At 40.8% G+C, this 26,125-nt stretch overlaps 1 protein-coding gene across 1 annotated transcript in view; it reads left to right on the top strand.

Annotated features, from left to right (window-relative positions):
• Nucleotides 1–26,125, top strand: part of LOC133424893 (prostaglandin F2 receptor negative regulator-like) — a 99,177-nt gene that overhangs the window by 35,918 nt on the left and 37,134 nt on the right. The window contains 6 exon segments of the mRNA XM_061715462.1: nt 11,663–11,809; nt 12,640–12,800; nt 13,854–13,974; nt 14,502–14,721; nt 15,742–15,929; nt 22,331–22,438. Of these exon segments, the coding sequence (XP_061571446.1) occupies nt 11,663–11,809; nt 12,640–12,800; nt 13,854–13,974; nt 14,502–14,721; nt 15,742–15,929; nt 22,331–22,438 (945 nt within the window).

Raw genomic sequence — 26,125 nt, 5'->3', positions numbered from 1 at the left:
AATTTGTTCTGTCTTCCCACAATGCTTTGCTAAAGGTTGGAGAACTTGTTTCAAAGGGCATAACGGCAGGATTGAACGCACGCATGTGTTCGGGGCGTCTTCTCAGATCTGATATAGTGCGTGTGCGAGAATCCTTGGCACATGTTTATTTTTCTATCCACGCATCGTGGAGAACCTGCAGAGCAACTAGCAGCTATAATGGCACAGCTGCGTGCACCGTGGTGTGCCGAGGGTCAGAGTTTCACCAGGAAGTCGAGCTGCAAACTACAGTAATTGTTTGCAGCCTTTTGGCTGATCATTTCTCCAACTTTTACTTTTAGGTTTCTACTTTATCTGACTTCTTTTTACTAAAGATGAATTGTTGAGGGGGGAAAAAAAATAAAAAAAATTGGCACCTTGTTCAAATTCTCCTGCAAAGTGGCTTCATTAGTCTTGATTTCCACTTGATGCATTGAAACGAAGGGAAGTGCATGTTTTCTCCAGCTGTCTGTGTACGACGGTGCAAAAGAGAGCGGTGGTTTCTCGGGTTTTACCGCGGCAGCAGTTCGCTTTCAATCATGTGTGAGCTGTCAGGCGGTGAGACGAAGGTGCTTGATCGGAGAATTTAGAGGAGCAGCTCAATACTGAATCTTTTTTTTTTGTTTTAATCTGTAACTCTCAGTGGAGGATCGTGAAGTTTTGTTGTTGTTTTCAGGCCTTCAATTTGCAGCTTGCAGCAGAAGTTGTTTGCGTGAATGAAAGAATCACGTCTTGAGGATGTGCCGCCTTCATGTCTGTGACGGATTTGGAGAACTGAGACCTGCTCGGCTTTAACTATCATGTGTCGTTTGTTTCTAAAGAGTAATCAAATGATCTGAATAACGGAGCAGGATCTATCTGACCTCCTGGTTTCATCCCTGACCTCTGTGCAAGTTGGCTGTTCCTCTTCACCCAGAGGAGTCAACGATGGGTAAAAGAGCAGAAACTATGAGTGGAACGTTTGACTGCGTGTCATTTCTTCATTAAACCACAGACAACAATACCAGGCAGAGTTTGCAGTGACCTAGATTGGAGCATTTATCAGTTTGAGAGCCAAATACTTGGTTAAAAGAGCTGATAGAAGCCAAAACAAAGCTTAAACAGAACAATTTTGGAGTCAAAAACATCACATTCCCATCTGTTTTCTTACACATTAACCACATGACTGCATACATTTATCACTGTTGTATTTGCGGTTTATGCTGACAACCGAACAGGAAAAACTATAATTGCGTTATTCAATAATAGAGAATGCTTTGATATAAATGTGTGACCACAGATTATTTTGATTGCAGAAAGTTATTTTTTTTCTTAACCACATAAATCCACTAAAACATTTCCATCAAACTGCTTCATCGTGTTGCATATCAATCATTTCATTGCTGCCCTGCACCTTTGGGCCTGTACTGCTGAGAATATACCAAAAAATGACCAAAGAAATGCTCCTTTTTGGCTATTATTTCTCCGCCTGCTGCCTTCAGTTATGAGAAACGCCAAATTTAGTTTCAGTAACTGAGTTTGAAGGTATATAGTGCAGAAACATTGATATTAGATTAGTCTATTTACAGAAATCCAGCAGGAACGAGAGCTCGTACATATTTGACTCGCTGAGAAAACACATAAATGTGAACAATCTTCAGAGCAGGAATCTGCCAAATGCATGAAGTCCTGGAGTTTAATTTGCCTGTTTTCTGTACGTGAGGGTTGACAGCATTAAAGAGTTTTGCTGAAATCAACTTGATATCAAACAGGGTTAACTGCATGACGTTTTATTTCCCGAGGAAACCATTTAAAACGCATCCTGCAGTTTTCCGGCAATTTAATAAACTCCTAGAAATTCATACTCCGGTGAAATTTAAAGTAAAGCAACTAAATTGGAGGAATCCCTAAGCTGCAGGTGTATCAGAAGTATCAGAATAACAGGAACACTTTTATATCACATAGTATCATCATTGACAGGTAAGCCAAATTGGAGAAGTGTGTGGACAAACTAAAAACAAACCTCAAAGATGGAAGAAGTTGTAGAAGCATCTTTAACAACAGCTGGTTGACGTTAATTTCCTTTTGACATTTTCAGTTTTACGTTTCCTCAGTTTTTTAACAGTTTCAGTCATTTCAATGTTATTGATATAGCAGTTATTACAATACAAGTTGTCTCTAGGCACTTTTCAGAGACCAAGAACTTGACCCCCAAGTAATTATTACATAAACATAAACAATGGCTGGTAAAAACTAGTGGAAGAAAAACCTTAGGAGGGAAGAAACCTGGACCAGGACCTGGATCATAAGGGTAGAGCAGGGAAAAGGGAAACCAGAAAGAGAGAATGGAAAAACAGAGAGAGGAGAGACACAGATATGTTGTCAAAGGTCCCAAAGACAAGATGTATTTAGTATTGATTATCTGTTAGCAGGAGAACTAAGAGTTCTTTGTACATTTTACTGATACATGGTTAGTTGGTGTATTACAGGGAGGACTATATAAACAGATTTAGATTTAGACACTGAGGTGGTCAGGTGTCCCATTGCAGCTTGGGTCTACTGTATAGCAGCATATTATGGGATGGAGCTGTTTCAGACCAGCTGCCCTAGTCTGGTCCTGCAGCTGCAGCTATGACTGCTGGCCAGAGGTGTCTTCAGTATTCACATTCATTACTCAGGTAGACGTATAGATACTAGAGTTTAAAAATACTCCTGTAGAAGTTTAAGTATTAACTCAAGTTTTTTACTCAAGTAAAAGTATAAAAGTACGGGTTTCAAAACTACTTAAATTATAAAAGTAAAAGTAATGTAAGGGGGGGGAAAGCCATTAAGGACAAAAGCCATTGAAAATGAATGCATCTTAGTATAATGTAAATATATTAAAGAACCATATATGTGTACTATTGAGCATTAACATGTGTTTCAGAGAGCAGGAGATATGATGACTAGTTGCCTATAAGTATTGTAATGGTGCAAAAAGTCAAACTTCAAAGGCATGTTATCATTTATCCTAACCTTTATTGGAATGAACATCCAAGTTTAGTTGCAGGAATCTGAAGGCAACGGATGTAAGAACAAAACTGGACAAGAACATCTGAAACAACCACAACCAAATTCACTCTATCGGGATGGAGCAATTTAACTGGATAGTTTTTTTTTAAAGGCCGAAATGAAATAGAGTAATGAGGCTGTTTTTAAAATGTAAGGAGTAAAAAGTACAGATAATTGCGTGAAAATGTAAGGAGTAAAAGTAAAAAGTCGTCTGAAAAATAATTATTCCAAGTAGAATAATTTCTACTGAAGTAAGGTAACGAAGTATTTGTACTTCGTTACTTGACACCTCTGCTGCTGGCCCTAACACACTAGAGTTTACACTAACTACAGGTTTACTAAACAGAAAGGTTTTAAAGGTAGAGGTGGTGTCAGCCTCCTTAATCCAGATTAGAAGTTGGTTTCCATAGTAACGGTTCCTGATAGCAGAAGACCGTCCTCCAGATCTACATTTGGATACTCTAGGAACTACGAGTAAACCTGCACTCCGAGAACGAAGAGCTCTGTTAGGAACATAAGGTACTATCAGGTCTTGGAAATATCACAGAGCTAAACTGTTTTGGGTTTTATATGCAAGTAATACAATTTTCAAAATTTGTTCCCTGCAGTGGCCCTTTTTGAGTTTTACGGGGACCAATGGAGCAAAGCTAACACTGAAGAGACGTGGTCTCTCCTGCTGATTCCTGTCAGCATTCACGCTGCTGCATTTTGGATCAGCTGTAGAATATTCAGAGAATTACTTGGACATCCTGCTAATAAAACATTGCAGTAATCTAATCTAGAAGATACAAACACATGCATTAGTTTTTCAGCATCATTCTAAGAGAGGATGTTCCTAATCTTTGCAATATTACGGAGATGGAAAAACACTCTTACAAATCTGATTTAATAAGCTGTTTAAAAGATAAATACTGATCGAAAATAACACGAAGGTTTCAAATAGTAGCACTGGAAGCCATCGCAACACCATCTAATCGATAGATAGAATTTAAACCAACCTTTGATCCCAACAACTTGCTCTAACCTGTGTAGTAAAATGCCGATATACAGTATCAAAAGCCGCACTGAGGTCCAGTAGAACCAGTATGGACACCAATCCCTTATCTGAGGCCATAACAAGGTCATGAGTAACTCTAACCAGTGCCGTCTCTGTGCAACGATGCATTCTGAACCCTGACTGAAAAACCTTTTTCACTCTAGAATGATGGACACTTCCCTGAGTGATGCAACAATTGCTGATGTCTTTACTCCTTGGCATTTGAACCGTCCAGATCAAAGACTCTATTTTTACTTACTACTTTTACATTTAGGCTTAGTTTTTGTCAAAGAAACGCACCACGTGTCACGTGTTTGCTGTTTCTTAGGTTGGATTTAGCTCAATTTAAGACCTGACCAGATTTCTTTTCTCTTCCCTGCTGGAGAAGTGAACTTTCTCTTTGAGGAGTATATATTTGACACCCTTCTCCTTTCCTCATCTATTGTTAGATAAAGGCTAAAAAAATACATTTCTATCACACAATATGTTGTGCAAGTTTGTTTTTTTTATTTGCAACTCTTCTTGCAAATAATAAAGAATCGATATCTCATTTGATTTAAATGTCAGAGCTCTCTGTGGGGTTTTAATATCCTTGTTGTTGTGGGTGTAATCTGTGATGAGTGTACATCTGTTCAGTGTGTGCCGGTCCCGTACTTCCTCTTCATCCCTGGAGACGCGCTGTGTGTTGACAGAAAGACGGCACGGCTCCATTGGCTGTTTCATATCTGTGTTACTATCTTACACACACACACACACACACACACACACACACACACACACACACACACAAGATGCATACCTCACACACATGTCTGCACACTCCAGTGAACACTCACATGTGTCTCCGGTTCTTTTGGCTTAATACACTTGCAGTCCGTCACGAAACTGTGGATTTTGGCAGAAGTGGGAAGTTCAGCTTCCTGTCCAGCTAAAATGACAGCGTCTGTAATAAGCAGTGAGGTTTAATTCTCCTCGTCTTTATGCTGATGGAATACAGCCCACAGGTAAATGACACGAAGCAGAAAAGACCAAGAAAAACCTGTAAAATCATGTTTTAATGCAACATACCGAACCGATCCCGAGAGGGCGGGGGTGGGCGATATGCAACGATTCGTACAGGAGTAACGAACAACCGCTTTTCAATCATTTACCAGTACTACTGCACTGCTCTCTGTTGGATGTCTTTTGTAGAACCAGCCTGCTTGGCCCTAAGACATATGATTCATTTCTGATTAGTTATACCACCCAGTGGCATCCGGAGGCAGCTTCTTCAGTGTCCGCCGGTACTGCCTGCTGGAAATCCAGATGGAATATGGAACTGTGAGCTCTTTAAGAAGGTCATTAAAAATGATTTTAAATTCTATTCTGGGTCTTTACAGGGAACCAATAAAGAGAAGCTCATACTGAAGAAGTATGAACTCTCTGGCTAGTTCTTGTCAGGAAACTGGCTGCAGCATTTTGGATGAGCTGGAGGATTCTTTTTGTGTTTTGTTTTTTTTGTGTAATAGTGTCAATCGTCCAATCTTGAGGTAACAAATGCATAAGACATGCTTGTAGTCTGACCTACTGTTTACTTTCCCTGGTTTCATGGAAAGATATAGCTGAGTATAATCAGCACAGCAATGTAAATGTATGGCATGCTGTCTAATATTAACCAATAGCAGCAAAGGTGAAAAGAATGGGTCCAAGCACTGAGCCCTGTGGAACTCCGTGGATAAATCTGGTGCGTGAGGAAGACTTGTCTTTTACATCAACAAATCGGGATCTATCGGATAGATATGACTCAATCCAGTCTAATGCAGTTAATTTTAATCCAAAGAATTGGGATGGCTGGCCAGGCTAGTAACTACCCAACTATGTCTGAGTCAGCAAAAATGCACACTGACTTGGCAAATACTTCTGTTTTCTGAGTTAATTTAGTTCAGTTAAAAGAGTCAACAATCCAAACTTCACCGGAAGTTGTGTTGTTCTTAAACATTAATAGTTTACATTAGCACTTAGCACAACATTAGAGCCTGAAATCATGGGCAATGTTTTTGTTTAAAGGAGCTTGAGGCCGGATTGTGGCAAGATTTATGAAAAAAATCTGTATACATTTTCAGTTTTCTAGTAATAATGTCAGATGAAGTGTTCCAAACCCAAAAGAATGAGCCCTCTAGTTAGACCCTCCAGGAATCCGCGATTCCGTGATCGCGGAATTTTTCGCGGATTTCACGGCTGTCCGTGGATTTACAGACCTTCCGTGGATTTCAATGTCTGGTGCAGAAAAATCACTTTTACTGGGGTTAATATTGCATATGTCCGCGCTGAATATGCGAATTATGCGGGGCTCGCTTGATTTCACCGCATCATCGCCGCACATTTTCGCATAAAGTTTGGAAAAAGGGGGAAGTGTTGTGAGTGACATGTAACTTTCCGCATATTCCACGACTTCCCGCATATTCCGCAATTTCGGCGCATAAAAGCACATAAAAAACCTGCACATTTGATCGCAGAATCAAGGATTTTAGCCCGCAGAATCAAGGATTTTTGCCCGCGTTTTTCTGGAGGGTCTATCTAGTGTATCTCTCCTTTGCCTTGAACAGGCCGTGTGCTGCAAAATGTGCTGCAATTCTGGACCCGAATTTCCCGCGCTGTCCTGTGGATGTGACGTCACATGACGCTGCATGTGCGTTCTCCCCGTTCTCCCGTGCCGGCTTCACTGTTGGCTGCAGTACCCCCAACGGCCGTCGTGGTGAAGGGTGGCGCTAGAGAGTCTCATTTCTTAAAAGGAGCCTCATGCTCCTTTTAAGTTGGGTTGAGTAAAGCAAATCAAGTGAAGGATAAATCGGTGTGGGGGGCCGAGCCGAAAAATCAGAGCAGATGGGGATTAATTTTTTAAAATGTATTTACAAAAAATCCCAAAAGAACAACTCTTAATAATTTTGGACATACACATGAACACACTACGTACATACTGGCTGATCAGGGCATTTTGACACGGAGAAGGGAAACAGAATATCTGTTTAAACAAATTACAACGAAAACATTAAACTAAACAGTACTCCATGGGGAAACAAATCTAAACAATCAAACTCTTCAAATAAAGTAAAAGGAACCAAAATAGGAAACCTAAACTTCTCCTAAACCCTTGTCTTCAAATCTAGTGGATTAGTCCAATTAGGCCTCGGCCCCATTTGAGCAGATCCGTGGCAGCTGGGACTCGTTTCCCTCAGACCTGGCAACCCTCCCTCACAGCAGCCTCTCGGGAACCGGTGACTCAAGGAAAAATGGATTCACTTAAAGCACCAAATCGACAAGGTGATGAAAAATCAAGTTTAACTAAATATGTGCACCCAATCAGCCGACTATTTTTCGAAGACATTAATACTATTAAGACACTATTACTGTCTTAATAATGAGAAAGCAAAGCTATCAAGGCTACAGGGAGCCAGGGGTTTGTGTAAGTTAAAGTTGTGTTAAAAAGGTCACACAAAAAGCAAAAATGGGACATTTTGTAAACTTTTTGGGCTACGAGTTTACGAAATGTGTTTCTTAATCAAGCAAATAATTGTCAAATACAGTAAATCAATAGTTCCAGCTACTGTTCATGCTAGACAATTGTTTGCTCTTTGAGTTGCAGAACGATCCTAAGCTATAAAATTTGAAACAAGCTCTCTTGGTGCCCCCCCCCCCCCCCCCCAAAAAAAAAGAAGTGCTGCATTACATTTGCTGTAAACTAATGAGTAGCTTCTCAACATGTGCACATGCAGTGAATATGATGAAAGCACTTTGTTGTTTTATTGACACTGACCTATTTTCCCTCCCTCTGCCTCCTCCGACAACACACTAATAAAGCCCCTTTTTCGTCTTTTGAAAGCTGGTTTTTACAGTTTCTTCTCTCCTCGACGCTGCAGCGTGCAGGATATCAGGAGTGCCAGTCAGACTCAGCTGTGAGGACGAGACATCATTCAAGTCTCTTCAGCTTGAAAAGTGTTTTCCTTCGTATTGATAGGAGCCGTAGTGTTGGTGAAATGTTTGGTTTGAGGGGGTTTCTCTAGCACGCTGCCTCTGTTGTGCATATTTATGGGATGTGGGATGTCTGTGGTATTGAGAGTTAAAAGAAACATTTATGATGTTTTTTTTAACTAATTGACATAATTTCCTGGTATTTTAATGAAATGTACACAATTAAAGCATCCTCTTTATGACATCTAGTTTTTAAGGGATGGAATTAATAAATGGTGCACCATATATGCCCCTTTTCCACCAAACTGTTTCTAGGGCTGGTTCTGGGCCAGTGCTGAGATGCAGTGATCCATTTATTGTGTGTATATATATATATATATATATATATATATATATATATATATATATATATAGATGCGGTAGACCGGCTCGTGTTCCTTGCAAAAAACTTGCAAATGTGAATAGCAAATGTAATGACTGACATTACACACCTCTACCTCCTTCATGGGTTGCATTATTATTTAGCATGCAAAGACCCAGTTCAGTTTAATTAGAAAATGTCTTGTTTTATTTAATTGGAAATATAACTTACTGTATGTTTGCAAGTGCTGATTTGCTGATTTTTTTTTTTTTTTTTTCAGAGATAAAACTTTATATTTTATTATATTTTTTAAAACTTTTTTTCAACTTATTTTACAGAGTTTTGCACTTTATTCATTCATTTTTGGTTTAATAAGAGCAAAGTTTGCACTTAAAGCCCAATGGGGCAAATGTTCAATAAAAAAACAGCATATTTGAAATCATTTCTTTGCCTTTTGTCAATTCACAAAATAATCGTAATCGTAATTGAAAATCGGATTTTGAGAGAAAAAAATCGAGATTTTATTTTTGGGCAAAATCGAACAGCCCTAATATATATATATATATATATATATATATATATATATATATATATATATATATATATATATATATATATATATACATACATATACATACTGGTATTTACCTCCTAAGAACTGAATTCCAGCGTTGGAAGAGGGTTGCAGTTGGTTTTTCATATTGAATATTAAATCATTTAAAAAAAATCCAGCAGGGCTTTTGCAAAAATTGAAACTGAAATGTTTGAATTGTAATGAATACATCTTTATTTAGTTTTTAATTCGAACAGTAAATGATATTAGTATCAATATTTGACACCAATATTGGATTGGCTCTTTCCAGTGATGAAAATGGAAAGAAATGAATACTACTACTATTTTTGGGTCTGTGATGTCACAGTGCCCTGCCAATCTGAACAGCTAGTCCAACGTCTGTTTGAATAACACATTTGTAGACTTGGACGTCTGGACTTCTTGAGTTGGTAGTCGCTTCAGACACTCAAGTGTATGTTAATAAGTGCTGGTAGTTTTCTTTTCTTTTTTCTATTATATGTCAGTGTGAGTCTTTCTGCCAGCTCTTATGATTGATGACGATTTAAAAAAGCAAAAATAACCAGATTGATGGAGAACCCTGGTATAAAATATCTTTGAAAATGCACAATTTGGCTCTAAAAGTTTTATACTACCTGAGCTCCAGGATATTGTGCAGCTTCTGATCTACTGAAGCCGTGATGAGCAGTTGAGTAGCTTTAGTGTGTGCGCGTGTGTGTGTGTGTGTGAGGGCGAGAGGGGGGGGTGTGCATGGCTAATTGGAAGAGACGCTTCTCACATTCTCATTGATGTGTGTGTGTTTCACAGCAGATGGTGACAGTGCATGAGTCAGTGTGTGTGTGTGACGTCCTGCTGACATCATGCGAACCACCACCGTAGCCAAACACACGCTCGCACATGTACATCCTTGTATTTATAGCGTTTTGTCGTGCCAGGTTAGTTTCATGTACTGATGTGACAAAGCTGGTTTCTGTCAGGGACTTCCTGTTTAAGTATGTCCGCATTCATCTACGGTGAGTGTGTGTGATGTATTTCATAGGTGGTCCTGAGCTGTGTGTGTGTGTGTTTCTTGCTCATTGACGTGTAAAGTTACAATCTGGTTGTCTGGCTGGGGGGACCTGCCTCCCAACCTACACACTATTAACACTGATACACACCTCATCTCACTCCGTTAACGGTGTTATTTCAGGTCTAATTCTGTCCTCCGGCTTCGTCAGCCAACTGTTTCGGCCCGAAACAACCTTAAGATGCTTTTCTTTTTTTTTTTTTTTAAAAACAAAAGCAGTGTTCACTTTGCATTTGTCTGGTGATGCTGCAAGAAATCAAAACCCTGGCATAAGTGATGAAAGAGAATTCCTGCTGAGATGGGAATCATTTTTCCTGGAGGAAGCACAGTAACTCAGTTTATTTCATTATCAGGCTGGAGCTGCGACTCCCTCAGGGTCCAGATTCCTTGCCTAGTGTTAATTTCAGGAGTAATTAACGCTAGGTAATGTTTGGGCGGGGGACAAAATCCCTTAAAACATCTAAGATTAGATTTTCCTTTTAGATAAAATTTCCAAGAAATATCTGTTTTCCTATTAGACAAACTCATCTTCAATTTGCACGAACCTGATCCAGAAACATTGATAGTATTAACTAGTGCTGGATGGACAAAAGCTACGTGTTTGTTGAAATCGATCAATTTTCTTCTGAAAAGCCCAGATCCCTGTACTGGCCCTTTTTGAAATCAGCTTTAGCAACCAAACTTGAAAGAGCACGCTGATTAGAACGTCCTGCAGGCACGATGGCATCTCCCGTAATGAGGTTTTGTTGCTTTCCTTTCAAACTTCTATAGAAACGAGACAAACCGATAGTTGATTAATGGGAGTTCAGATTTATTTAGACCTGCAGTGTCTCCATCTGCGATTGGTAAAGTCTCTGCAGGCCAGAAAAGTTTCTTAATGTCTTCATGGAGCAAATTTAGGGATGGCGGAGTGGTTTATCTCATTTGGAGATAGTTCAATTAGATGAGTTTGAAAGCTAAAAGTGCTTGTTTTCATGTGATGTTACTGGGGTAAAGCTTCTTACAATAGGCTGAATTACAATACTATGTAATGATTGTGCGAGGGACAAAATCCCTTTAAAACATCTAAGATTAGATTTTTCTTATAGATACATTTTCCAAGAAATATCTGTCTTCCTATTAGACAGTTTGCACGAACCAGAGCCAAAAACATTGATAGTATTAACTAGTGCTGGATGGACAAAAGCTACGTGTTTGTTGAAATCGATCCATTTTCCTCTGAAAAGCCCAGATCCCTGCACTGGCCCTTTTTGAAATCAGCTTTATCAACCGAACTTGAAAGTGCACGCTGATTAGAACGTCCTGCAGGCACGATGGCATCTCCCGTAATGAGGTTTTGTTGGTATCCTTTAAAATTTCTATAGAAACGAGGAAAACCCATAGTTGATTAATGGGAGTTCAGATTTATTCAGACCTGCAGTGTCTCCATCTGCGATTTGATAAAGTCTCTGCAGGCCAGAAAAGTTTCTTAATGTGTTCATGGAGCAGTGATGGGGGAGGTGTTTATCTCATTTGCAGAAGGTGCAATTAGATGAGTTTGAAAGCTAAAAGTACTTGTTTTAATGTGATGCTACTTGGTTAAAGTTTCTTACAATAGGCTGAATGTTGTGCTTTTTCTCTTTCTGTCCTCAGAGCCGAGCTTCACGCTGGCCCTGGAGGCCGCTGTGAAGCCCCAGATGACAGCTGAACCAACAGAACTGGCCTGTCATGTGACCAACATCACCCAGCTGCCGCCAGGCGGCCGGCTGGGCGTCAGCTGGGAGCACACCACACTTCCTGGTACTTTCAGCCTCTTTAACATCTTTTCCACACCTTTTAATATATATATATATATTAGGGATGGGACGATACGGGTAACTCACAATTCAATACTGTGGCCATATGTGGCCCACGATAATATCACGATACACGATATCTATCATATTCGATATATTGTAAGAAATTTCATCAACGATATATGTGACTGAAAAAGAAAAAAATACCCATAAAAAGGAAAACGTCTGTAGTTATGCATTTATTCAATGCCAAAACTTCATACAATGTACAAAGAAAGTGCATTTGTATAGAGCCTCACTGCTTCCTAGGTTTGTAAATGTAAACACTACAGCTGGACAAATTAAAGTGCATGAACATTAATAACATGTTTTATATAAACCAGGACAGTGCACTGCTTTGTTTCTGATACTGAAAAGTCAGTAAGCAACTTATTTTTGCATAATACCTCACTGCTTCCTAGGCTTGTAAATGTAAACACTGTACAGTTGGACAAATTGAAGTGCATGAACAATAGTGCGGTGACAACCGCGTAAATCCATTATGTGTGTTGTAATAAAATATCGATATTTGCCGTCAGTTTATCGATTATTTATTGCAGACAGAGAGCGCAACAATATATTGCAATATCGATTTAATTCCCCCACCACTAATATATATATATATATATATATATATATATATATATACATATATATATATATATATATATATATATATATATATATATATATATATATATATATATATACTGTATATATATATACCTACTGTAAAAAATAGTGTATGTAGTGTAATATATGACCATTTCCTACTTTTAATGGTGTATCTGGCAGGTATTGGCGATGATCCTCAGACCTCGCGGCTCATTGGCTCCTTGGATGGCAACGGCAACCTGTTGCCAGGGGCAACGTATGACGACCGGCTGATGAGCGGAGCGGTGTCTCTGAGCAGAGTCCAACCCAACACGTTTAAGCTGCGATTTCTCCGCACGCAGGTAAGAAAAGAAGAGTGCCATGTACACAGTGAGGGCAGGAAAAGTATTATCCAAATAATTTATACACACAGTAGAGTTATAGTTCTTGAGACCACTTTTTTGTGGTCTTTGTCTACTCGGATAATTGAGATGCCGTGGCACCAAGATGACAGAATCTTGTATCACCAATTCTTTCTCTTGTTAATTTAGTTTTGTAAACTATTTGTATTTTGCATTTGATTTAATGTTTTGGTGCATCTGCATGTGTGTCTGTATTTAATAACAGTATTGTGTTTATAACGACCTTGTTTGAATAAATATATGACATCATTGGCCTTTGAATAATTGCATTGATTGATTAAGCATCAGGTCTATTCCAGTGATGCTGATATACGGTGTAATTTGGCTACTATAATGGTAAATAATGTAAAGTTCAAGTCGATAATTGTGTGTATCTTTAATATTTAAAATTTACGTTTCATCTACAAATTAAGTCAAATTTAAATCAGTAACATTTACTCTTCATTGCTTTTCTGAGGTGGAGGGGGGTGTTGGAGGCTGGTTATTCTGCTAGATGACTTTGGGACTAGTTAGAAGTCGTGTCAATCCTTAAAAGCACTGGAGTCAATCCTCCAATAGTGTAGAAATATTGGTATTGCAGTTTCCACACATATCTGATCTCAGCTGATGGATGAAAACATTTCTAGTGAGTTCAACATCATCATCCACTTCTCTGTGTTATTGAGCTGCAGTTGAATACAAGCTCATATGGAAACTAAGCAGCTGAACCAGGATGGAGCTGATGTTCTACAATCATGCAAGATGATGAAATAACTAGGTTTCTTTTTGGTCTCAGTTTTGAGCTGAACTAGTCTTGGTCTTGATACTTGGTCTTGGTAGTGTCTTGGTCTCGGTTAAGGCGGTCTCGACTACAAGTCTAACACACAGAGCTTTATTTTCTATTACTCAGGAGATCCTCAAAGGTATATGTGCATACATGGAAGCAGATCATAAACAGGAAATGGAAATCTTGTGATTGAGACGAACTGATGAGCTCTTCTTCCCTCCCTGCAGGAGATCGACATGGGCCAGTACGCGTGCAGCGTCTCTTCCTGGAGTGTCGGCAGCCAAGGAGACATGGTGAAGACCTCGGAGCAGCAGAGCTCACCGCTGACTGTACGCTGGGACACCAAAAGTGAGGATGCTGCATTCCCATCATTACAGACCGAAAAAAACACTAGAAAGTGGTTTCTATTGTCATTTGTGTAGCTGTTACTATCAGCTGTGGAGGAAAGAAATCACCAATGACTGAAAGTCAAATCTAGACGTTGCATCAGCGATAAATATTTAAATTTATTTTCAATTGGAAAAATAGTATTTTTTCCTTTCTGTAAGAAATCAGCAGTGTTCTCCAGCATGAATGTGACTCTGACTTTGAGGTTTCTGAAGTGTCTGCTTTGATGTGTAGACATGATCTCCAGACACAGCAGACCACTTGTCCATTCACAGTGGACACACATATTTGCTTCTTCTCCACGTTGAACTTTGATGACCTTAATGTAGCTCATTACGCTGTGATGTAACCGCTTTGTTCTGTGTGCGAGTATGAGGCAACTCAGTGGTTATCACTTCCTGTTGGCCTCTGGCGCCGGGGTTTTCCGTCTCTGGTGGACCCGCTCCCTCCTCAGGGGTGATTGATCGAGCAACCGGTTCCATTTTCAGGTCCGGTTCTGAACGTCATCGCCAAGCGGGTCCGCGAGGCCTCGGTGGGCGGGGCCACCTTTGAGATGAGCTGCAGCGTGAGCACGGAAAACCTCGGGGAGGTGAGCTACTCGGTCCTGGTCCAGACGCAGGACAGCTTGCAGGGCAACGTCAAAACCATCATGACCCTCAGTCCCGACAACGTGGTGCAGCATGGAGGAGCCACCGACCCCAACCGGAGGTACCGGCCCGCACAAACACACACATGTTGCATGTCAGCCCACAAAGACTGGCTCCATAGGCTTTAAAAACCCACTACTTTTTCTCCCAAAGTTCCCTCTCAGCTGGAACTGAACCAAAGGTGGGTTTCCTTTTAACTGGAACCTGTAACAGGATCTTTTGGTCCTTTTTAGCTTTAATATATCCATTAGAGCAGGAGTTGGCAACCCGCGGCTCTAGAGCCGCATGCGCATTTTTTTTTTTCAAAAATGTTTGACCTTTTTTTTTTCTTTTTTTTCCCTTTTTTCCTTTTTTTCTTTTTCTTTCTTTTTTTTTCTTTTTTTAATCTCGACATTTCAACTTTTTTCTCGACATTTCAACTTTTTTCTCGACATTTCGACTTGTTTCTCGACATTTCGACTTGTTTCTCGACATTTCGACTTTTTTCTCAACATTTACACTTTTCTCTCGAGATTGTACTTCAACATTAATCTCGACATTTCGACTTTTCTCGACATTTTGACTATTTCCTCGACTTTTCGACTTTTTTCTCAACATTTCGAACTTTTTCTCAACATTTTGCCTTTCGCCATTTGCCTTCATTCTAAGGCTTATACAAGACTTTTCATTTTTTGCGGCTCCAGACATATTTATTTTTTGTGTTTTTGGTCCAATATGGCTCTTTCAACATTTTGGGTTGCCGACCCCTGCACTAGAGTGAAGGAGTGCTACTACTAGATCCTACTGGACCTAGTTTCCCCACCCCTGCTATGAAACTCGCCTCATCCTTCATAAACTGCAACGAGAGTGAAGTTAGAGATCTAAAACATATTTCTTGATCATAAATGTCTTAGGACTGACACCACCCATCTCTGTGATCTGGGTCTGTGATGTCACAATATCCTTCAAATCTGATCCATTGACTGAATGACGAGCGGATGTTTTCAATCTTGTAATGTCTTCAGTGCCGTTCTTGACGGTTAAGGCACGAAACTGGATCTTGTCTTTTATTTTGAAATGTCCCTCCGTCTCATTCACTCAGAGACAACCTGGTTCTGACCAAGTCCGGTCCGGCCGAGTTCCAGTTCCGGCTGGCGGGCGTGCAGCTGTCTGATAGAGGCTACTACTGGTGCGACATCAGCGCCTGGACTAAACAGCAGCCGGGACAGACGTGGACCAAAGCCATCAGCTCGGAGTCCAACAAAGTCAGGATCGACTTTCAGGAGAACGGTGAGTCCTCTGTTCAGGTTCTGAGTCCTGCTCGGAAAACTGTATCCTGGTCATTGAATGTGGAAGACGATGTGTCACAGCGGTGACTGAAGTGACCCATGAAAACCATTTAAACTTTAAACTCAGCTCTTTAGGGTTAATACCTGTTGATTAAAGGCTGATTCCACTATTTTTTTCCCTCCAAAGTAAACTTTCATATCAGTTTAGATTTAGAAAAACTGCTGAAAACGATGGGAAAGGGCCAGCTTTGCTCTCGCAGGCTGCAAACCTAAGTTATTTTTACTCTGATGTTTTTGAATGAGTCTCCTAAACTAAAGTTTCACTTTATTTTATCTTCCAGTCCTTTTTTTTTTTTTTTTACATAAGACTTGAAATAAAACAAATTCATTGTTATAGAGGGAAGCTTTTCTAACACCGTCCTGATTATAAAGCAATAATTCAAAGCAGCTTTCCGTTCTTTCGCTTACTTTTTCAGTTACGTAACAGTCTGAACAAACATTAATGAGCATATTAATGTTAAGACTAATTGTGCTGGAAATCCTGCATTAACTGCCCAAGAATAGAAATCTGTAAGCTGCTCTGTACGCTTCCACATGCATAATAAACATACACATCCACTCAGCGTTAATTATGAGCAACATGAAGTCCAAAAATAAGGATGCAAACACACACACACACACACTCGCGGGCGCGCATAACTTTAGTCCTTGAACATCCAACACGGCCACCGGCCTACTTAGCTGCTTTTGATCTGACTACAAGAGGGGAAACGGGAGGAGGAACAGGAGACAGGAGGAGAGGAGGGAGGCATGCAGGAGGAAGAGGGAGAGAAGGAGGTGGAGACGTGGACTGAGACAGAAGAGAGGGAGGACGAGTGCAGTGTAGAGGAAATGAGGGGAGTGAGGAGGATGCACGGAGGAGGAAAGTGTCGAGAGGAGGAGCCGTTGAAGGATGCTGGAAGAATGGAGGCCGAATGATGCAAATGATTCATGATTGCAGCTTCTCGATACTAACTCCCTCAAAGAAATTAATGGCAGAAGACAAACACTTTCACACGTGTTCAGTCGACGTTAGCCGGCAGAGCTGTCAGGTTTCTGTTCCCTTAATTACTTTAAAAGACTCAATTTATCATGTCTGCTGGTTATTCTAGCCTAACTTGGGTGTCTATAAGCAGCTAAACAGATAACTTAGCTCACTCGAGTGAAAAGAGATGCATCTGAGGATTTTTGATGTTAAATTGTCTGCTCAAAACCATTGTGGAACCACAAAGATGCTGTGAGGACAAGTCCTCCGGCCATTTCTCTTCAAGAACATCATCCAGCTTCTACATCAGCAAGTAGTGTTGTTTTTGTCAGCCTGTTTCAATTTTAGTTTGAGTCTAGTCTTTGGGTCAAGCTATCATTTTAGTTTTTATTAGTTCTAGTCACGTTCATTCTCCTTTTAGTCGTGTCAAGTTTCAGTCCACTAAAAGTCTGAGCATTTTAGTCTTATTTTAGTCAGAAGTGTCCAGGAATAATTCAAACAAGGTTATCTTATTATATTATTGTTACCTTATAGACCCAAGAATACATTCATTCCAGATACAGAAGACTCTAATTTGAGTTTACAACAGATTTATTTTTCCGCATTTCTCCCCATCTTTTTCTTTTTCAACGACACATTGGGTTTTCTTTTCCACGTCTATGTAGGAAAGGGTATCCAAAGTTGGTCTCTTCTTTGTCTCCAGTCCCAGAGAAGATCCCCGCGTTTCTCTATGTAACTTTGTTTTTAGTTGACGTGAACCTAGAGCTCTGCGTTAGCGGCATCAGCCTCTAACCTGCAGCTGCATCTTCTGGATCTGATTCCCCGCGGGGAAACTAGAGCAGGAAACTATTTAAAACATGGAGATTAAGGATCTTTGTTAGAACATTTCGTCTCGTTTTGGTCAACGAAAATGAAGAAACATTTTAGCAGTTTTTATTTTGTAATCTACATTTTAGTCTTTTAGTCATTTATCCGTCTACGATATTGCATTATATATATTTAATTATCGTTATCGTCACATGACCAGCATTTTCGTTGCGTCTCGTCTCGTTTTCCTCAGGTGATAAAGGTTCATTGATGACGATATTCAGTCATAATTTTCGTTGACGAAAGCAACTTTACCACCAAGGAGGTGACACATGGAGGAAACCATCCCTAAAAAAGATTTTTCTTCTCTGATGTACTTGCGAATTCCCTCGTAGCGACTTCCTCCACATCCCATGGTTACCTGGGTAACCACATCCTGAATCCACGCCTCTGTCCTGGGTCCTCACTTGAACTGCAGATGTCACAGCGAATGTCGCAGATGCAGGCAGAGCTTCTGATCCGTCGCACCTCCAGCGGTTACACGTTAAGTCATCCGAGAGGTTTAGAGAAGGTAAAGACGCTTAAAGTGTGAACAGATGGCGCGGAATGAAACATGACATCAAAGTCTGAAGAATGGAGAGAAAAAGAGGAGATAAATTGAGGACTATTTTATGTCTTTCTCTGTGGAAGCCAGCAGCCCGTGAGCATTTCTCTCCTTCTCCATCACTCATGCTTTTGTCCTCCTCCGTTTCCCTCACCATCCAGTGTCTCCTACCTCCCTCCCTCCCTCCCTCCCTCCCTCCTCTCCCTCTCTCTCCTTCTCTCTCTGGGACATCTTCAAAGTGAAGCCCTTTGGCCAATCGGCCAACTGCGAAGATCTGCACCGCTGCTTTTCCTTTCCTCGCTCCGCTCCCTTAAATCTGTGCAGAATCTTCCAAGTCTTCAAGTCGAATATTTTGAGCTGACCCCACATAGAGCCCCCCCAACCCCCCCACCCCCCTTACACACAAACACACCCACATGAACAGCGTGAAAGCTTCAAGCTGAGCCGTTTTCAAGAGCGCCTTGCACTTGCCTTGAGGGACGGAAGCTCTGTGCACTCGCTCTTGTGAGTGTGTGTGTATGTGTGTGTGTGCGCGCTTCGAGCGTATCCTCAAACTGGCAAGTCTCCCAGTCTTCCAGCTGTATCTTGAATGTTTCAGACTTGTTGTGGTGGGGGGGGGGTTGTTTTGTGTTTTTTTGCCTGAGCAGGGATCTTGTGTGAAGACGTATGTGAAATGCAAAGTCTCACCAGAGCATTTTCTATTAATAATTCAGTGTTTAAGTGATTTTTAATGCAGAAGGGCAACATAAATATGGAGGGGCCACAAGAAAAAACTTGTCATCTTTTAGACTCGATTAAAGCCAACATGGATGCTTTTACAAGAGTGCATCCTCTGTTTTTAGACATTTCATGTCTGAAAAGCCAACTATTTTCAAATCAGCAGCTGTATTTTTGCAAAACATCATCCCCGTTTCCTCATTCTGATCTACAGCTTTAGTCTGCAGGTTAGATTTAGTGTTTTTTTTTTTTTTTTTGAATGGGCATTAAGACTAAGATAAAACATCCTCATTCGCTCCACGTGATGTTTATGCAGCTAAAGTTCATATATTTTAGAATATGTGCACAACTTCCAACGGTATAACTGTCAGAACATGTTAAATGCTGGCGAGAGCCACGGGTCCGAGACCGCCGCTGCTCCCCGGGTGCTTTTCATCATCTTTTCAAAGGAACTCATCTTCACATTTAAACATCCAAGGTAACTTTTTCTTCTTTTTTTTTTTCATACTTTCAATCGGATGATCATTGGCTGGTCCAAAGATACCAGTCGGCTCATCCGTCCATCTGTCTGCCCGCCAGTCCATCTGGTTTCAGTGTTAACTCATGAGACTGTTTGGCAAGTTAAAGGATCACGCTGGCTTCATATCCAACATCTCTAGTTGAAGTTTCTTCATTTTTAATCTTTATTCGTATAGACCTTTTAAATAACCAAAGTGCTTCGCATTTAAAATCAAATTAAAATGCCGTTCTGAACAGTTTGTCTGTCCTCCCCTTTAAGGAAGTGTCAGTAATAAAAGGTGACGGATGGCTTCTGTTTGGAGTTTCTGTATTTTGCATTGCAGGGTTTTACAATGTTCATGCCAATAACCCGTCGTCTTAGTATTTATGACTAATATAGCTTTTGCATTTTTATATGGAAATAGATTGTGTTTTAATTTGATTAATGAAGGATAAGGCGCATCGTATTATAAGGCGCACCTTCAATGAATGGCCTATTTTAAAACTTTCTTTATATATAATTTGCACGGAATATACGGTAAGATACCGTACGATAGTGGCCGGGGTTGAGTTATGTATCTACCTGATGGAGCTGCGTTACAGGAAATCCAAAAAAAAACAAGAAGAAAAGTACCGTAGGTCAAACTTTATTATCAAAATAAAAACCAGCTTGCTGAACACTTTGTTCACTCCCAAAACAAACGCAAACGAGAACTTTTCCAGTTCATTCCCCATCCCCGAAGCCCTGGAAATCTTTTGAATCCCTCGAAATCTGTTGGATGCCGCTGCGAGTGCAGCATCCAATGGTCCCGGCTCTGTCTCGTCACGGTTGCCATGCGAGTCAGAGTCCCCGAGCAACGTAAGCGTCTCTTTAAATGTGCCTTTTTCTGGGTTTTAGCGCCATTTTTAGCGCTGTTACTCCAGCGACACAGACTACAGTACCCAGAATCCCCCTGACTACAGTAAAGGAAATTACTGTTATGATCCTATATAAGGCGCACCGCATTATAAGACGCGCTGCCGGTTTTTGAGAAAATGAAAGGCTTTTAGGTGCACCTTATAGTGCGGAAAATACTGTACAGTATGTCCTATGAGGTACGTCACAAAGTGGAAATACGATTGCTGGAAGGTCCAAAGATCAAATAATACTCCAGCCAATCACGGATGGGGACTGTTCATGTTGGAGTGAAGATGGAGGTAGACGTGGGAGTAGATGGGGTGCGTTTTCTTGAGGGTGGGGGGGGGGGCTAGCTCTAGTGTTTGTTTCAAATATTAAAGGAGCATGAGGCTCCTTTTAAGAAATGAGACTCTCTAGCGCGACCCTTCGCCACAACAGCCGTTGGGGGTACTGCAGCCAACAGTGAAGCCGGCACGGGAGAACGGGGAGAACGCGCATGCAGCGTCATGTGACGTCACATCAGCAGGACAGCGCGGGAAATTCCGGTCACAATTGCAGCACATTTTGCAGCACACAGCCTGTTCAAGGCAACGGAGAGATACACTAGAGGGCTCATTCTTTTTGGTTTGGAACGCTTCATCTGACATTATTACTAGAAAACTTAAAATGTATACAAATTTTTTTCATAAATCCTGCCTCAATCCTGCCTCAAGCTCCTTTAACATACATAATGTCGTTCAGAAATCACTTACCCTGCCTTTAACACCTAATTAATTTGCAGTCGCTTCCTGTTTTAAAATGATTTGGTTTAAATTTTAAAATCATCTGATGCAAAGTAGAGGACTTGGAGGAGGGCCATCAACATCTTATTAACTTTTATGTACTCTGCTTAATCCAGGAAGATCCGACTGAGTTACAAGAATATTTCTTACTCTATTTCAAAATAAAAGCTCCAGAGGGTGTTTGCATGTGGGAAAACGAATCGCAGTGCAAGCAGAAGAAGAACGATGCTCAGCTCCAAAAATAGTCAACCAATTTGTTGGTGAGCCGTTTTTAAATTTATTCATGACAGACTGACATGAATATATTTATAGGTGTGAAACCCCCAGATTGGCACGATTGTGTCTGACTTGAACATTAAACACTTTCTGATCCGTCAGACATCAGTTTTAAACTGGCTGGTAGCACTAACGTCTGGTCAGTGCCACTAAAAGTTCAGGACAAGAAACTTGTTGGATGATTTTAGTGTCTGTAGAAAGGTTGAAAAGAAAGATGTAACAAAATGATAATGTCATTTTACATCAAAATGTCATGAAATTAATGCGATTTGCACTATGGATAAGTCAGAACTCGGGTTTAGACATTTTGATTGGACCGTTTTGACAATGACATGTGATTGAAACACCTTTCCAACAAAGGAAATGTCAAAAATGACATTTGAACAGAGACAAAATGAAGCTTTGATCAATGTAAACTGGTCAAACCCAACCTGAAAGCCAATGAGTGTAGAGGATTTTATAATTATATGGCTAAATCTTTAGGGGCTAGATTTGCAGCAGAGGTCAGGTGTACAGATCCCTCGGAGGTATCGACTCCGGCTTCGGATCCCATCACTTTTCCAGCCACATCTCTGCCGTTTCCTCCATGTTGATTTCTGGATATCAGAGAAAAATCGCTCTGTGACTTTAAAGAAGTGTTTACTCTCTAAAATCCGTTTCCACAGGGACGAGCGAAGCTGCATTACACAACATGTGGGTTTAAAGGCGTTCTGTGTTTAAACGGATCCTTTTGATCTGGGTTTACTTCCCTAGATGCATGTTTTTTGAGTAAAGCTCATTTGTGCTGCTGTTGCAGGCCCATCCTTCTCCATCACCATCGACGCCGACACCAACAGTGTTTTTCCGTGGGAAACGGCCAAGATGGAGTGTTTGCTCAGCGTCTCTGGATCCTCACCAAAGACAGGTACAACACACACACACACACACACTCAGGTATAGCTCACACACACATGGAGATGTCTCATCACAAACACTCATAAATCACAATCACTGTTTCAGTCATCTTGCTCTGCAGATTTTTTACACTAGCGATGCGTCGACACCTGCACACTCGCACAACAGTTACACACTCATTACCTCTGAGCTCTTCTCCTTCCCACCTGTCAACGGCGCCGCTCCTAAGAATGATGGGTCTCCTGCATTTCAAATTACATGAAGATTCACCCTCCTGCTCCTGCTAACCGCTCGATATTGTTTCACTTCAACTGTGTTTGTGTTAAAGGCTAGAAATCAGGTTCCTCGTGTGCTAACACATCTCTCTCAACCGCTCGCTTTGGATGTTTTTATTACGAGGTTGTCGTTTATTTTAATCAGAGATTATAAAGCGAGCACAAACAGGAGGACACGGAGCATTTGAATATTGGATATTGGAGCTGCGGTCTGCACGCGCTGGTGCAGTTCTGTGGTGCGATCGACTCTGCGACTCAGAGCAGCTCATGCTCACAGTCCCGCATGGATCGCTGGTGAATTTATGCAATTCATAAAAAATGTAATAAGTTTGAGATTTCTTCTTCCTCCAACTCGGGGCCTAAATGTTAACCCCTTAAATGTCAGATGGGAGTTCAGAGACAAAATCATTTTGCCATGTTAGAATGAGCCTGCCGAGGTGCCGTGCAGTTAAAGTGCCCCGTATACAGAAACCTGAAGGCCACTTGTGCCCATAAAAATGTTAGTTAGTTCTGGTTTGATTTTCCCTGGCTCGTGACCCATCACATCCCCTCGTACCATTAACAGTAATCCTTTAAACATTCTTGTTGACCGTAGTGTTGTTTTTATCAGCCTGTTTCAGTCTAGTCTTTGGGTCAAGCCATCATTTTAGTTTTTATTAGTTTTAGTCACGTTCATTCTCCTTTTAGTCGTGTCAAGTTTCAGTCGACTAAAAGTCTGAGCATTTTAGTCTTATTTTAGTCAGAATTGTCCAGGACCATTTTAGTCTAGTTTTAGTCAAAGATTGTATTTAGCCAAACCCATTTTACAATTCAAACAAGGTTATCTTATTATTATATTATTATTACCTTATAGACTCAAGAATACATTCATTCCAGATACAGAAGACTAATTTGAGTTTACAACATATTTAATTTTCCGCATTTCTCCCCCATCTTTTTCTTTTTCGACGACACATTGGGTTTTCTTTTCCACGTCTATGTAGGAAAGTGTATCCAAAGATGGTTCTTCTTCTTCTTCTCCCATCCCCAGAGCAGATCCCTGCGTTTCTCTATGTAACTTTGTTTTTAATTGACGTGAAGCTAGAGCTCTGCGTTAACGGCATCAGCCTCTAACTCTGCAGCTGCATCTTCTGGATCTGATTCCCCGCGGGGAAACTAGAGGAGGAAACTATTCAAAACATGGAGATTAAGGATCTTTGTTAGAACATTTCATCTCGTTTTGGTCAACGAAAATGAAGAAACATTTTAGCATTTTTTATTTTGTAATCTACATTTTAGTCTGGTTTTTATTCGTGTACGATATTGCATTATATATTTAATTATCGTTATCGTCATATGACCAGCATTTTCGTTGCGTCTCGTCTCATTTTCCTCAAGTGATAAAGGTTCGTTGATGACGATATTTATTTTTACATAATACTTTTCGTTGACGAAAGCAACTTTAGTTGACCGGCAGGGAAATGCTGGATTTCAGTGCTCCGTTGGACCTAGTTAGCTTTAGAGCAGACTTGTGGACGTTTGATATATTGTCATCGCAGGTAAGCGGGAGGACTGCTTTGCTGAGATGAGAGGCAAATACGATTCAAACAAAACATCTTTCTCTAATCGATGGTTTTGGATCTGCACTCCATATCAGAACATCTCAGGTTCCAGTGGTCGTCATTGGAGGAAAGGGATTCTGTGATCGTGGTTGAGAGAGCGGGACGTGCTTTGAGTTGGGCGAGGTCTTGCCAACCTGCTGTTGATCCAAACTGCCCGGTCATGCAGCTCAGCGAGCAGTTTGGATCAGAACTGAGGAGTCAGATGACGGCGCTCACCGAGTCTGAATGTTGTCTGCTGTTGATTTAATGACATTTAAGGCTTTTTCAGGATGGTTCCTCCCTGCTGCTGCATGTAAACTGTTAAACAAGTCTTGTCCCTGAGGGCAGGTTACGTCAGTTACCAGCTTCCTTGTTCAGCTGGGATCTAAATTCAAAGAAACCAGGTAAATGTGTCACTAGTAGCAGTGACTCAAGTTAAACCTGAAGGAAAGGGGCAGATTGTAAAACTGGAATTGACTAAATTGTCAGCAAAGGTGTGGTTTTATGCCGGTTTACCTTTGATAACTGCTTAATTTCCTTACGTCTCCTTACCTTCATATGCACACAGACCTCTGTTCCAGGGGTGTGTCAGCATATTGCACCATAACGCTGTACCTTTGTTCCTAAATGCACGAGTGCTGCTGCCTGATGAAGTTTATTCCTCCGATATATCACCCGTCTCGCCCCGCTCAGGTCCGCGTGTGTGTGTGTGGGTGGGACTCCATAGAAATGATTTGCAGAGTTTCTCACCTTCTTTATGAGTTGCTTCTCCGGCACGATGAAACGAGAGGGGGACTTCTCATCCCTGGGAATGTTGAGCAACCGTAAATATGTGTGCGTGTGATGTGCTGCGTGCAGTACATTCCTCGGAGATGGCTGGAAACGGCTCTCCTGTCGGAGCTTGTCTTGATGATGGGCTGTGGCGAAACCAACTCTTGCAAAATACCCCCCCCCCCCCTTTATTTCTCACGGCGCAGTCGGTCTCTGATTCTCATTGCTGCGGTTGTGATTCATCCTTTTTTATTAGGAAGGCTGACTCCTCGCGAGTAGATGCATTGTTCAATGCAGCAACTGTGACTTCTTTGTGGATATTACACATGACAATAGTGCGCTGATGTAGTCTGAGAGTGACTGAAATGTCCTTGATCGCTTTTATTTGATTCATCTATCGTAGGTATCCAAGTGTTTTTAGTATTTCTTGGTTTTGCTCCACCTACTGGACTTAGATTGGTACTGCAGCAGCTTGTCCAGAACTCTCCCCGACAACTTCACGTTACAAAGCTATGAGATTTAGGCGGGAATTCATGGTAGAGTTGTAGTTCTCCAGACCGGTCTTGTTCTCAAGGCCACTTTTTTGTGGTCTCGGTCTCGGGTCTCCGGTCTCGCCATGTCTCGTATTCGGATAATTGAGATGCCGTTGCACACCAAGGTGACAGAATCTTGTATCACCAGTTCTTCCTCTTGTTAACGTACAGTTTTGTAAACTATTTAATGTTTTGGTGCATCTGCATGTGTGTCTGTGTTTAATTACAGTTTTTTGTTTATAACGGCCTTGTTTGAATATGGATAATATTTGCATATTGTTGTGATTGATTAAGCATCAGGTCCATTTCAGTGATGCTGATATACGGTGTAATTTGGCTACTATAATGCAAGTTCAAGTTGATAATTGTATCTTTAATATTTAAAATTCACATTTCATATACAAATTAAGTACCATTTAAATCAGTAACATTTACTATTCATTACTTTTCTGAGGTGGAGGGGGGTGTTGGAGGCTGGTTATTCTGGTAGATGACTTTGGGACTAGTTAGTAGTCGTGTCAATCCTTAAAAGCTCTGG

This window comes from Cololabis saira, chromosome 24 (assembly GCF_033807715.1).
Source record: "Cololabis saira isolate AMF1-May2022 chromosome 24, fColSai1.1, whole genome shotgun sequence".
NCBI classification, from domain to species: domain Eukaryota; kingdom Metazoa; phylum Chordata; class Actinopteri; order Beloniformes; family Belonidae; genus Cololabis; species Cololabis saira.
The sequence above is the reverse complement of the archived record's forward strand: the minus strand, read 5'-3'. Positions and strand labels throughout refer to the sequence as shown.